Source organism: Argopecten irradians, chromosome 5, assembly GCF_041381155.1.
Source record: "Argopecten irradians isolate NY chromosome 5, Ai_NY, whole genome shotgun sequence".
Lineage (NCBI taxonomy): Eukaryota > Metazoa > Mollusca > Bivalvia > Pectinida > Pectinidae > Argopecten > Argopecten irradians.
Genome location: NC_091138.1, coordinates 40140039 through 40154230, shown reverse-complemented (window position 1 = coordinate 40154230; position 14192 = coordinate 40140039). Strand labels below are relative to the sequence as shown.

Here is a 14192-nt window from a genome sequence, read left to right as displayed (position 1 = left end):
GATCTAGAGAATTGTTACCAATCAAAGTATAGGAATAATTTCTACAAGACTTGGACCAAACAGAGGTCCCACAAGGGTTTGGTTGCCAGAACGTTAATTACAATGGTGTCTGACTTAGAGTTAGAACAATATCAAACCATTAGCAAATCTAGTCATGAATGACCTTGAAAGGTCACGAATGACCTTGACAAGGGTATATTTCTAATACTGACCTTGCTCCTATCAACAGGATTGCTGAAGTCGAAATCTGGTGACACAAATAAATATCCACACTTTGAAATTTTCCGGGTCGCCTGTAATGGAGAAAGAGACATTGTTAGCTATAGCTATATAGAGACACTGTAATCAACATCAGACATTCTGTCCTAATTATCTTAATGATTAGTATCCTAATTTCATTTCTACATCAAAATCATATCTCATACAACAAGATGATTTTCAGAAATTTCCCCCAAAATAATTTCCCATTTCCACAAATATGATAAAGCTCTAATTGATCATGACTAGCTAGCTAGGTACACAATTCTTCATACAAATGAAATTTATCACTTTTTCTTTCATGTTAATCAAGCATTATCATATTCTTTAAGTAAAACCTTCAACAAAATATAAAACTCAGACTTCTGAAGCAAACATCATCCCTGTTCTGTGCAGTCAGGACATGCATTTCCATGGTAACGGGAATGTAGAATGAGGGCAGAGGTATTTGGAAGGGGGGCATCACCAGTGTGAGAGAAAGACTTCCCAATATTTTTATGACAGTGTCACTTTACACATTACATAACATTGCTAACAACACTAATGATTAACAGACATGTACCAATTCAAAGACCTTTAAATGAAACTTTGTACAAAAGGTCATGGGAATAAATTCAAACGTTATAATGTCAAATCACAAGTTTTAAAAATACAAATCTGACATTAAATACAGGAGTAAACATAATTCCAACACAAAGACAAATTTATCTTTATTATTATATTACAAATGGCCGTTACTGTACGGCAGGCATTGACCATTTTTAATGTGTAATTGTCTCCTTATCTGGTTTTTAAACTACATTCATGTTTTAAAGACTATTTGTAGAACCCCGATATTGAATCTCTGTCTGTCCAATGGCTGATCGCCTGTCACCGAGCCCCGGTGAATGGCTTATGTTGTCAACTTATTGTCAGACATATATATAGGTTGTCGATATTTATATCTTTCTCCGGTCTTAGTTATAAAAGCTCAAACAGCTGAAAGATCTTAACTCTAAATGTATGTCATGACCCTGATTTTAAAATTCATGCTACAGTATATGTATGTTGATATAAACTATACGAGGGATCACAAAACATTACATATACCACTTCAAAGGCAGGCAGTTAAAAGTGATCTCAATACCACAAGTCCATTTCAAAGTTTTTTAAATGTTTTTGACATTTAAGGGCAGCTGTTCTAGGGTATATCTTTAGATGATGAAAAAAGACTTTAAAGATAGTGAAATGCAGCTTTTTAAATTTTAATGAATTAATTAAAATTTCTTTTAATTACAATGAATGATCGAGTGCAGTTTCCGAATATCGATGATAGTATGAGCGACCACAGGGTGGTACAAAATACACCCATCCTGTCCCAAAGTGACACCGATTTATTTGATATAAATTTATAAAATATGGAAATCGAAATGTACAAAAACTGTCCCATCAAAACACATTTGCTTGTTAAAGAAATTTACTTAATGTTGACTGAAATTATTTGCAAAAACAATTTTTTTCGACTACGAGTGCATCAAATTAAAGTAAAATGGACCAAGTAATATACTTTGCCAACAATTTTCGTTCAAATTAAACTACACAAGACGTTGTTATTTCTGTAGTACCTATAGGTAACTCCGAACTAGTTAGCTGACAATATACCTTGAACACCACGAGTCTCACAAAAAGCCTTATCTAAAATCTCAATTAAGCTAATAGGCAGATTGTATCTCCGAACTACCATATTCCAAAAGTACATAGAACCAAAAATAGCGGATTAATAGATTGAAAACAGGTTCTATTCACCTAACCCGTTAATTATGTTGATTACGCATACAAAATTAAACGTTCTGATAGACAGGAGTTAGGCTGACCGCTGAGCTTTTGATACACCTTTGTATAAATCTGAATGGTAGAAATTAACGACAATAAAAAGGATAAAAAGACCGTCTGTTTGTAAAATATAAGTGACGCCATTCACTAGTCGATGTGTGAAGTTGAACTATTGTGACAGCATTCATTCATAAAGACAGAACTGAGAAGTCTGCCCTGGATATCGTCCAGTAAAACTGTAGTAAACTGGTCCTTATTGATAAGTTATTATATTTACATACACAACACGCATGTTGTTTAAACGGTCTCATATAAAAGTGACAGCAATGGCTTTCTATATCATGAATATACTTAGCAAGAATTAAAACACCTAATTTACATAAAAAAGAAACATAATTTATCATCTTAAAATTCAAGCCATGAATTTTATTAACATGCCAATTTCTTAACCGCAATCTTTTTATGCATAAATGGAGTGAATGTTGTTAACATAAGAACAAGACTCGGCTATTCAATGTACAGATGGATTCTGATGTAAGGTATAAAGTATTGAAAGCAAATCCTATAATCAACATGTAATTAACTATGAGATCAATTTATAAACTTAACAAATATGTAAGTATGTAAGCCTTTGGTACATTAATAATGTCACATCTATTTAAACGCTCTCCATTGAAGTTTTTATATCATAAACTGACCTAGATTTTGACAATCACTGTCGATTTGCACATCTCTTAAAGGATTTTGGACCAAAATTTGGTTCGACCATGGACGACTTATTTCAGCAAAGCAAACAACATTTGCAGTGACTTTTACTCCAAATCACAGTAACCATGGAAACCATGATTTCCTTCTGCACCTCGAGTATATACTTCTCAACTTAACAGGGAGAGCTCATATATGTTGACTTCAGCATATGTGCAAACTTGAAAGCTTATTTGCAATTGCTGATTTTTAGAGCATATATGCAAACTTTGAAGCTTATTTGCAATTGCTAATTTTTAGAGCATATGTGAAGACTTGGAAACTTATTTGCTGATTTTTAGAGCATATGTGCAAACTTGAAGCTTATTTAAACTGCCAACTCAAGAGCATATTTGCTAAACATACAAAACAGCATATAGAACTTTGTATTATAGTCAATCTAATGTACAAGCCAAAGAAAAATGATTGACTAAGAGTGAATACCAAAGACCTTTCCTATAGAATGCAGTGACATGATATGATATTCAAGTGTTTTACAATTTCAGTTTTCAACAGTAAGTTTAGCGGTAACCAATATATACCTCCTACTTTTCCCTATCAATCGCCATCAGGGTTGTAAGTGACAGGAATATACATCTATATTTTCTATGAGAGTTTGAACCTATAAATTAAGTAAGTATCAATATCCACAAAAGCTATTTTGATCAACAGGTGCCCCTTAGAACAGGTGCCCCATCCATTTTAGTGTCAAACGTATGGGTAAAGCAATAGCTACAGGAAATGATCGGACAATTTTCACAGTTTCAGATTTGGAGCTCGTCTTGGGTGATCGATCTACCTGACCCCATTCTCATGGAAATCAACAACACAAATACTAGCCATATGTGTGTCTTTATTTGCCGTCCTACAATGCATAAAATTTTCGTCCCTAAAACACAATCACCTCAGCAGAGTGTCAGCTGCCTCTCATCTGGAACACTCACTTTACATACTGTGTGGGCCACCCATCACCGTGGGGGACGTCACTCTCCATTTACCTTAAAATATACCTATAACTACTGCAATCTAGTTTTTTCTAAAAAAAAAAAAAACCCAGTTTTTTTATATCAATAATTAAATCTATCAAATTAATTAAACACCACAACTTTTCATTGAAAATGTACAGGTTTTGGCCTGGATTGAATCGTCGTTATCAAGCATTTCAAAGTGAAGGGTAAACATAATTGTAGTCAAAATGTTTGTATCAGTCAATATATGCTTTCATCTGTAACCGCCTATATTTAGCATTGCAATCAAAGGGAGTGTCATGCCTAGCTAGCTTATATTATGCTTGCAATTTAGGAAACCTTATTTTTGGCTTATTGTAGGCCAAGTTTGCTGCCTTGCAGAACTATGGGTATAAAGGGCAGTTATAACATCAGCAATGTCCAAGCATCATGAATCTCCTGTGAGCTCAAAGATTGCTCTCCTAAACTTTGTTGACCTTGTACAATGTCTCAAACTGTGACTATAAAAGGTCCCCGATCAGGTACCAGTAGCCACAGGCTTATACACAGTGGCACCTGATCCAAAGCTGTTTATTTTTTCCATACAAAACGAAAATGAAGTAACACAACGAAAAACAAAGCTTGCGCCCCATTACCCTTGGAGATTGTGGGTATACAGGTACATAATGGTGTGATTATCTATCTGTCCCCACAAAACAACATCAGGTCACGCAACCCAGTAAACCACCCAGCCTATACACACCGTCCACATAATACTATCTGTATACCTATAGGCTGTATAGTATGTACATGTGGCTCGGAACATCGCCTCAGACCTACATACACACTAACAGGTTAACATATCGTCGTTTTTACGATAACATTTTTAAAATATCTGCAAACTCGGCAAAAACAATGACATTCCTTACTCTATTGACTCAATGCATCTTGTGAAGAGGAAGTAAGTTGGTTTGACAACTATATAATCATGAATTCTATAGTGAAATATGCTTAAAACAGTTCTCATCAAAATTTGGATCATAAATGATAAAGAAAATTTATGTGTACAGCTGCTTTAGGTCAAAGACAAAAAACCTGCTCAAGATCCGATGTAGTACTTATTCTGTACTGAAGACTTCAAGAGCTGCAAATTTAAACGAAGCCTTTCATTTAAACTCAACATGCATATTATAATATACAGGGAATACAATTAACAGAGGTCACCAGCTATTTGCTCCAAATTAGAGCTGGGAGCATTTTATGTTAAATACAAGTAGTTTCAGCATTTATTGGATCTGAATTATTTTTCCACCATTTTTCAGAAAGAGATTTTCTCTGTAAACGGAGAAGAGTTCCATGGTACCTGTAGGATGTTGCCTAACACAAACATACTGCAGCTTCCCAAAACACACACTAACCACACGTAACAAATGACATACATTTTAACAGTGGAGTCTGTACTTAATGACCTTAGGTGATAATCGGATGTTAAGCAACATCTCCGTTTGTATTAGGTTCACTAATAGCTAGCCTGGTGGCTCCTGAAAGGCGAAGAGTCAGGTATCCGTAATGTATTCTCTATGATCAGCTCACACAAATCTGACATACTTTAATTTGAATATAATTCTTAGGAATTTTACATTTTGTCCTTTAGAATTAATTTTTGGGTCAGGGTGACCTTTCAAAGTGAAACAGCTCTTTTCTGTACGTCCTACAGACCCTAATATATCATTTAATACCGACAGATGATACACAAGATGATATTACAGACGACACAATAGATGAAATTCTACCTCTGCCAATATAGAATTACGCCGGAGTATATTCAGAAACACATCTAAGGGTAATTTCTGCGGCTAGGGTGTCATCTGTCAATACAAACGAATAAACACCAATACGTGGGGTAAACTCTAAACGATGTCAAAAAGCTTTATATAGGGGTTTAAAATCATTTCCTCTACATGAAATTTAACACTGAAGATCATTAGTTTCCTGTAAAATTTTACACCTGTAAATCTAAGGCCCTGTTTTTCTGAAAGGCACAGGAGATAGAAAGTCGTTTCTATATTTGACTGTAACAAGAAGACGTCATGTTTTACCTGTCAGGTCCTTCTTACTGCCACTGATGATTGGGCGCTTGTAAACAACACACAGGTGTCTATATGGTAGTACAATATACTTTCTCTAGTGTCCTCATATATATGAAATAAGTTTTGACACAGGGGCTACAGTGACAGAGTGATTTAAGTGTCCTGACAAATTACTACTAGCCCTCCAATCTGTGGATTATTACAAGTTTGAAATCCAGATCGAGCAGTTGTCTATCACTGATCATGTTTATAGTTTCTTGCAATAGGTAATCCATTTTCATCCACTTTCAAATTCTAGAATGTTCTTAAACTAAACTCGCTGTTATGTAATAGGGCATCAAACAAAATGAACAAAATCAAACATTTTTTTATATTTCAAACGGCAGTGTAAGAATTTTTAATATCCCGGTACGTACTTCTATATGACTATTTAATATTTCTTCCTATTCAATATATACCCAGCGTCACCAAGCCAATTTGAACTACATGTACTGAGGCCTAGTTGTCGTCTGCAAGATGACCTATGACCTCTACGGCCATAAAAACAGTAATTCCAACTATCATGGTACTATAACAAGCTTATGACCTCATGTGTGGTCACCTAATGTATGTCCTGGATATGTTGCCAAAACTGACAATGGAGTCCCAGGCCTTGTCAGGATGACCACTGGACACAAAGACTTTAATTGTACTGTACCTGGTAACGGTCAGTTTGAGGTCAAACAAAGGTTACCTGTCCAATTAAACGTCAGTGCAGACTGAAAAACCTTTTGAAACTTTCTGAAGATGACACCTTCTCAGATGGTAGCTTTTATAAGTTACAGTAATAGCTAGGAGACGTTTTACTCTCCATATAAATGCAGTTTAACTTTCACCCTAAAGTAGATTGTGATCTATACATTGAGACATTTACTTTTGTATCCAATACCATTTTCAAGGTCAACTGTCTTAGAAAAGGTGTGAAAAGACATTGAAAGACTTGAAAAGAAGAAAGACCAAGATTGGATGGCTACTGATAAATTACAAATGTAAGGAGCCAATGGTTCTAGTACGATCAGTTATGGTTTAGAGTGAATTTTAAGGTTTATGGTAGTATATATTCCCGCACCAGGAGGATAAAATAGCAAGATTTACAAGCACTTTTATGATCCTGATCCTATCTTTTTTAAGCACTTATATGATCCTGATCTTATCTTTCTTTGTAATCAACAACTTATACAGGAAAAGTTGTAAGTACAAACTCCATACCTTAGTAACACCTCACAATATTATGCAAATACATACATGTTTTTTATTGCTGCACTACACCTATCTTTCATATTTATCAGAAAACTTCATGTCATATTTAATATTTCCTGCCTAAATTAAGATGAGGAAGAAAGATATGGCCATATATACCTACAGCAAGTACCTCACAAGATAGCATTGTCCTTTACATACTCTTGGTATCACTTTCCTGGCAAGGACACGCAGATGTCTTGTGTCTTGTACTTTACTATATATCTACATGTATTTCCCCACTACTATTTGTGGTAAAAGAAATCCAGTAAAGCAATTTTAGTATCGAAATAATTCCTATAACTACCCTGCATTCAATAATATTTCAATTCTCTTCAGAAGTACATCTGCCTAACCATTCCATAGAATCTGAAGCAATCCTGTACCGATTGTCAACCTCATGGACAAAAGTGATCATAATGATCAAGCCAACTAAACGAAAATGTAATGTTAGGATTTTCATTATAGTTCAAATGTCAAAATTAATGTTGTAAGTGATTGTTTTTCAAGTCGTTTTTTCTGCCCTATTGTCTGGAAAGCTAGAGTTTATTGCTAAAGGAGGAAAACAAAGGGGAGTAACTCTGTACAAAAAGACCCTATCTATTGGCCGGGCTAAGCTCAGGAGACGATGTACTCTGAGTTTATAACAGTACAATAGACAGTACAGGTAGTCTTGCTTATGTCATCATAATTACAGATAATAACACAGGACAGACAGCAGATTCTGGTCATTATCCTATAGAGTACAGATATTACTGTAGGATGGCCTGGAGCCTCTAACTTTACTACACTGGTCAAACCTATCAGAGGCTAGCTGTCAGGATCAAATGTCACACTAACCAGATACACACTGACCAACAGCTGATCATGGCCAGCTTTAGGCAATATGGACAGAACAAATTCTCTAAGATCTACACTGACCAATGCCCAGCTGATCATGGCCAGCTTTAGGCAATATGGACATGCATGACAATTATCCCAACTCAAACTTCAACATGTCTAAGACAATAGTAGCAGAGCTTCAAAAAGACTCTTTCTTAATCCAAATCTATATGCATTCATCAACAAATCACTAAGTATGTCCAATACAAATTATGAAAATTTACAATTGTCTTTTGTGAATATTGTTCCCCTAAAAGTTTGTTTGATTAACTAAAGTCCTATTTTAATTAACAGCCAGGGTCATCTAAGGACAGCCTAACATGTGTGTGGTGTGTAGTGACAAATGTATGAAGTGCGAGGTTCGTGTTCTGGGAGACTATGGTATATTGGTATACAACAGTATTTGTTTTGTGTCTTCTTGTACATTGGAACTGTAGCCCTTTTTTATAGTGCTACATTACTGAAACATGCTGCAGAAGTCACATTATACTAACAACAGGGCAAATCAGACGTGTTATTGCAGTAACTGACAAATATCAGGAAGGATACTTCAATAAGGCCCGATGGGAGAATTATATTTGTTTGACATAAGATTGTGTTAGGTCATGAGTAAACACTAACTGTGTGTAATATACCAATTACATCAGCATATACCATCTGTTATCTTCTGTATCATCCTCTGTGTTTCAGCCTTCATAAATGTTTTACCTGCGATATAGTTAATCTCTTGTACAACATAACCTGGTGTTTTCTGCTTTATTCTACAGGATGTAACATGTAAATTCTGCCAACTCGTTAATGCGAACATTATCCTATAACATAAGGAGCACCTGTTAGCAGTATATCCATCACACACAGGACAAGAATCTCCAGATTATGGACTTGTCAGTTTAATCTCCTCTGCATGTCAAAATGTGCGAGATTGATCATGAGGCTCTGTTGTTCTGTAATTAAGCAGTAAGCCCGACTCCCAATAACCATTAACAAATATCTGGCGGGATGCCCCTGATCAAAAGCATCTGAAGTGTGGTAATACCATGGTATATAAGCCTATAGGAACACTGAAATGGTGGTAATACTATGGTATAAAACCCTAGATACAGGACCACTGTAATGGTGGTAATACTATATAAAAGCCTATAGGACCACTGTAATAGTGTGTACATTCTGGTACATATAATTTACTTATCTTATATATATACTCCACAACTCTAAGGTATATTTGTTGTCATAAATGATGTATAAGATTCAAGGTAACATGTAGATCCTATGGAAAAAAAATCAAGCATATCTGCATGCACTATAAACCAAATTTCTGTCACAGCTACTTAAATTTCATGATTTCCATTTCAAAGCATATTCATGTAGACTAAGTTTTGTAAATTTTGCGGATATTAAATCTAAAAGAATCCCCTTTCAACATAATTTTAGAGGTATTTATATGTGCAGAAAAACTTTTGTGAGTTTAACTTGAAATTTGCGAAAAATAAATTGCACACGAAAGAAAGCTATAGTAATGCATCTGAATGTTTCTTTTTTTAAACTGCAAATTTCATACTCATAATGTAGGATAAGAGAGAGAAAACATATTTTAATTATCTTGGAACTGCCTGGTTCATCCTCTTACAGCATGGTTTGATTAATGTATACAAACTAAGATCATCTTGCACTTATATTTATATAAGTGACAGTGATCTGTACAAAACAGAAGAAATTTTACTGAAAAAGGAGAGCAACGGCCTAAATGAAACATTTAATTACGACATGTGGCTTTCAGGACACTTAACTTTCTCACACACCATTTAAACTTTTTCAGCTTTAGCAATCACTGCACAGATATACATGTCAAGTGTTTGGATGTTGGTGTTTTTTCCTACAGTCAGTCTGACAAATGTCCTTGGAGCCAATATTTTACAAGTGTGAATTTTAGATCTAGTGTTAGGCCAGATACATATGTTAGGTTATGTAACAGACAGGTACAATGTTTTAGGTCAGGGACATTTCCAGGGTACAGGATGGATGGAGAGAGGTATAACACAGCTAACAGGTATACTGTCTTTCTAGTGAGTTATCCCTCTGTAAGGCATGCAGAAAGGGTGGGGGTCAAAAGGGAAAATAGGGGCAGTCGTATGTTATCATTACACTGTAGGGGCTTCAGACAGACATTATGTTGTGAAAGGCCTAGGGGGTATAGTCTGCAGGGGTCTGATCAGACAAATGGGGTTATCATATGCACTGCAGGGGTTTCAGACGATCAGTATCTATTTTGGTTGGGGGAGGGGGGGGACTTGCAGGGGTCTCAGACATGGTAATTATTATCCACTGTAAGGGGTCTCATACAACATGGAAGGGGGATAATCAGGGTCTGGACCTACTGATCACAATACCTGCGTAGAAGACTCCATGATAACCCCAAACCTGCCACTGTCAATGGATGGACCCGCACCACAACTGCTGCCACTGTAGCAGATTTAAGTTGTACATAGTGCATAGCACCAGAGTGTTACCACATGTCCCCATGGTATACACACACAATCAAGGAGAAAGACATTTTATCACACTTTGCCTAAGTGTTAACAGAATCTAAACTATAGCCTATATATAAAGTGGTTATTTGGTATATATATATATACTCCAGTTATAATTAAAATGTTACATATTTACTTCTCATAGTTTCTGATGAATGCCTCACTGAATATCAAACAAGATCAAGTTAGGAGCAGATCTCATGTCCTAACAGTAACAAAAGTTAACTGTTTATTGTCCTCAAGGAAATCACAACAACAACAAAGACCAGCCCTTTTCTCAGAATCCAATATTATGTAACCACTTGCATGGAGACATACTTAATAGGTGCACCCAACTCTAACCGCAACTTAGCTATAAACAGCCATGCTTCAACTTAAAGATCCCTTTTGTGGTTTCATGTTAACCTCAAAAACCACTGTTTTTTTAATAAAAAATATTCAATATCATGAGGTGTATGACATGTCAGACTGTGGATACTGCTGTGAAGAACATAAACAAACGTGCATCTGTATGTCATTGTACCCAGATAAACAATAGGCCTGCCAAATGTTTGTGTGGGGAATTTGTATTGTTTATATCAACAATCATACGTTGATGGTGTTTTTGTAGGTGATGACAGACACTGTATCAATACAACTTAGCAGGAACCCAATGATCATATCTACCCAGGCTGACATACACATTGGTGACATTCCGCCATATTTATATGCCAAAATTTGTCTTGGATGAATAGGTACTTCAGTGTGGTGACTTATGTTTTCATAAACTGATATAATATAACTAGAAATGATCTTAATACATAAATGTCCCCCCCCCCACCCCCCACCCCCCACCCCCAACTCCGACAGGACATGACAGGATGGATATAGGACAATACCAGGCAAGACAGGACAGACTTGAAGTACATGTACAGTATATATACTCTACATGCCCCCCGGCCCCCCCCCCTTTCCCCCCCCCCCCAATTCCCTGGGGGAGACATAACAACACAGGAATCCATACACAGTATCAATAATATGGCTCAATGTCTAAGATTTTCATCATGGACAGGAAACCCAAAAATCTCAGTTCAGTGTGTCTTTGAACGTCCCTTTCATAAAGGAATACCTCACAAAATTAATGAGAACATTCCCCTGTCAGAAACGTTAACAGAATCATTTGCTGTATGACAGCTAATTGAACAAGATATCTGTCTATTAGCACCAGTCTAGAGTGGAACTTGGAAATAATATACGGATATAAGAATGGCTAACATTTTATTACTATTTTTATAATACATTCACACTGGTCCTGGTGACTAACGTATAATGAATGTTGATAGCCAAACATATGAAAATACAAAAAATAATATTATATAGTTCAAAGGATATATGAAGGGCATGAGCATCATATTGGTAGAACAGGGAAATGAATTCATTTAGTTTTACTATCACGGAAGGACCTGACCAGATGGTGAAAATGCTAGAGTACAATATAATAAATGATGGTACATATTTGCCTTTTTCATCATTTAGCACCACCCGTTGAGAAAACAGCTTTATTTGTATGTTACATGAATCTAACATATGCGTAATATTGGCAATATTGTAATCATAATATAATGACAACTTTAATATTCCTACCCCCTGTGTGTCGTACCTAGGCTACATAACATAGAAGGTTTTTACATCATCCCAGACCTAATAGTACTAGAGAGGTCAAAATTATTTCAACAGACTAGACAACTCTTCCACTCAAGTTTTAGAATAAGAAGAGTTGAAGGATGACATTGTGACAGAATTAGACTGGGTCTACTAACGTTGACCAGAAGGTATACGTATAGCTCATTCAGTAAAGGATATACCAATCTGGCTAGTGTTTGAAGGTCCTAGGTTCAAGTCCTGTTTGGCCACTACATTTTCTCTTCCAATACAGATTATCAACACTCAACTAAATATCCACAGTGGTGGTATAGCTAAAGAGTCTTGTGTTTCTTTGAGGGCAAACACTGTGGTATAGACATAGACTTGGAGAGATTAAATGATGGAAGAGTGTATCAGGATTGGACTTATCATCCATGACCATTAGAGTATCTTGGACTTCCAAGTTCCCTGGGGTTGGGTTTCATACTACTGCTCTCCAGCAGTTACAAATTGAGTAACAGTGATTTACAGGACTAGCCTAGACGAGTCATGGACTCATGATATTCTTGTGAGACTCACCAAACTTTTGACAACCTCTATATTTCTTGTATATGGGACTCATTATGGACTTGTCTTAAAAAATCCTACATAAATTTTGCTGATTTATGATATAGTATTACACGGAACCTGGTCAACACATTATTATATTAATTGACTTAGCCACCAGCTACTACAATCAGACCACCCTTACTGATCACACAGAGTGCAGAACACCCCACCGTGTTGATCAACATCTACAGAAGAATTTCCACCGCTCTAGAAATGTGAACTTGCCTCCATTGATAACTATGCTTAACATTCGAGGTTAAACAAACACAAAACCGTTAGATTAAGTCCACCTGTTTCTTTATCTGCCACAATTCAAACATGTGTAAGATACTTGGTATGCAAAGAGAGCTCCCAAGTCATATATCTCACACAGATTTCTCTGGGTCACGGCCTCTCACCTCCGCAAGTCCTAAGTGAACAGTAAAACTTCAATTCACATAGGTTTCGGTTCACAGTCTCATTGCCCAGTTATCCAAATCGTGTCCTAATTATGTCATTATCAGTGAAGCATGATGGACACCTCGGGATAAATCAGGTGTGACAGCTCGACTCACCTGAATGATCTACCTCAGAATTCCTTATCTTGTCATTTCAACAGTTCAAATATTCTCAATACTGTGAAAATTTCAATTTTAAGAATTTCAAAAAACTCTTACCCTAAAAAACAATTCCTGAGTGAATAAAGCAGTATTATAAGATCAAAGTCACCTTTCAGAAAGAAATTTTTTTAATTCAAACTGAAAACTAAAATTTCTCAAGAATGGATCTACGGTAACTAATAACATATACTGTGTGTTATAAACATGTATTATTTAGGCAAATCCACAATTTTGAAAACCAAGCAGTGCTATGTTTATGAAAGTAACCTTACATGATGGTACATGATGTGTTATGATAGCTGATAATGTGTGGCCCTGGGTTTATAGAGTGCTGTAGGACCAGGAAATAGAGAACCCCCTCCCCACATTACACCAGGGAGGGAGTGAGGGGGAGCTGAGATGGTCCAGATGTTGAGAGGAGGTCAAGCCTTACTAGCTACCTCAGACAGGGTGTGGGATGTTACATGTCAACACCCCATGTACTACACCACACACTTACTATAAACATTGGGGGAACTTCTCAAGAACAATGGAGAACTTTGACATGTTTGTTTTCCTCCAGTCAAAAGAAAGTGCTGCTTTGCAACTTTATCTTAGCCATTCCACCATAACAATGTCTTGTATTTCGCCTTAAATGAACAACAGATTTCAGGAAACAGTATTCAGTATGTTTTAACAACTCTCTACATACATAAACTTCAAAAACGTTCAGAATCCTGTAGCAACCATTTACAACAGGAACCAAAGCATCAACATCAAATCTCACACAAAATTCCATTAAAGACAGCACTACGTTTTTATCTTTACATTTCAAACACTGGT

General features: G+C 36.1%; 1 protein-coding gene across 7 annotated transcripts in view; it reads right to left on the bottom strand.

The window, feature by feature from the left end:
- Positions 1 to 14192, bottom strand: part of LOC138323842 (uncharacterized) — a 72616-nt gene that overhangs the window by 43571 nt on the left and 14853 nt on the right. For 6 of the 7 annotated variants that reach the window (XM_069268722.1, XM_069268725.1, XM_069268723.1 and 3 more), the window contains one exon: positions 213 to 293. In XM_069268722.1, the coding sequence (XP_069124823.1) occupies positions 213 to 293 (81 nt within the window). Of the gene's footprint in view, positions 1 to 212; positions 294 to 10398; positions 10470 to 14192 lie in introns of those variants that run through there. The other variant, XM_069268726.1, reaches the window with a different exon arrangement.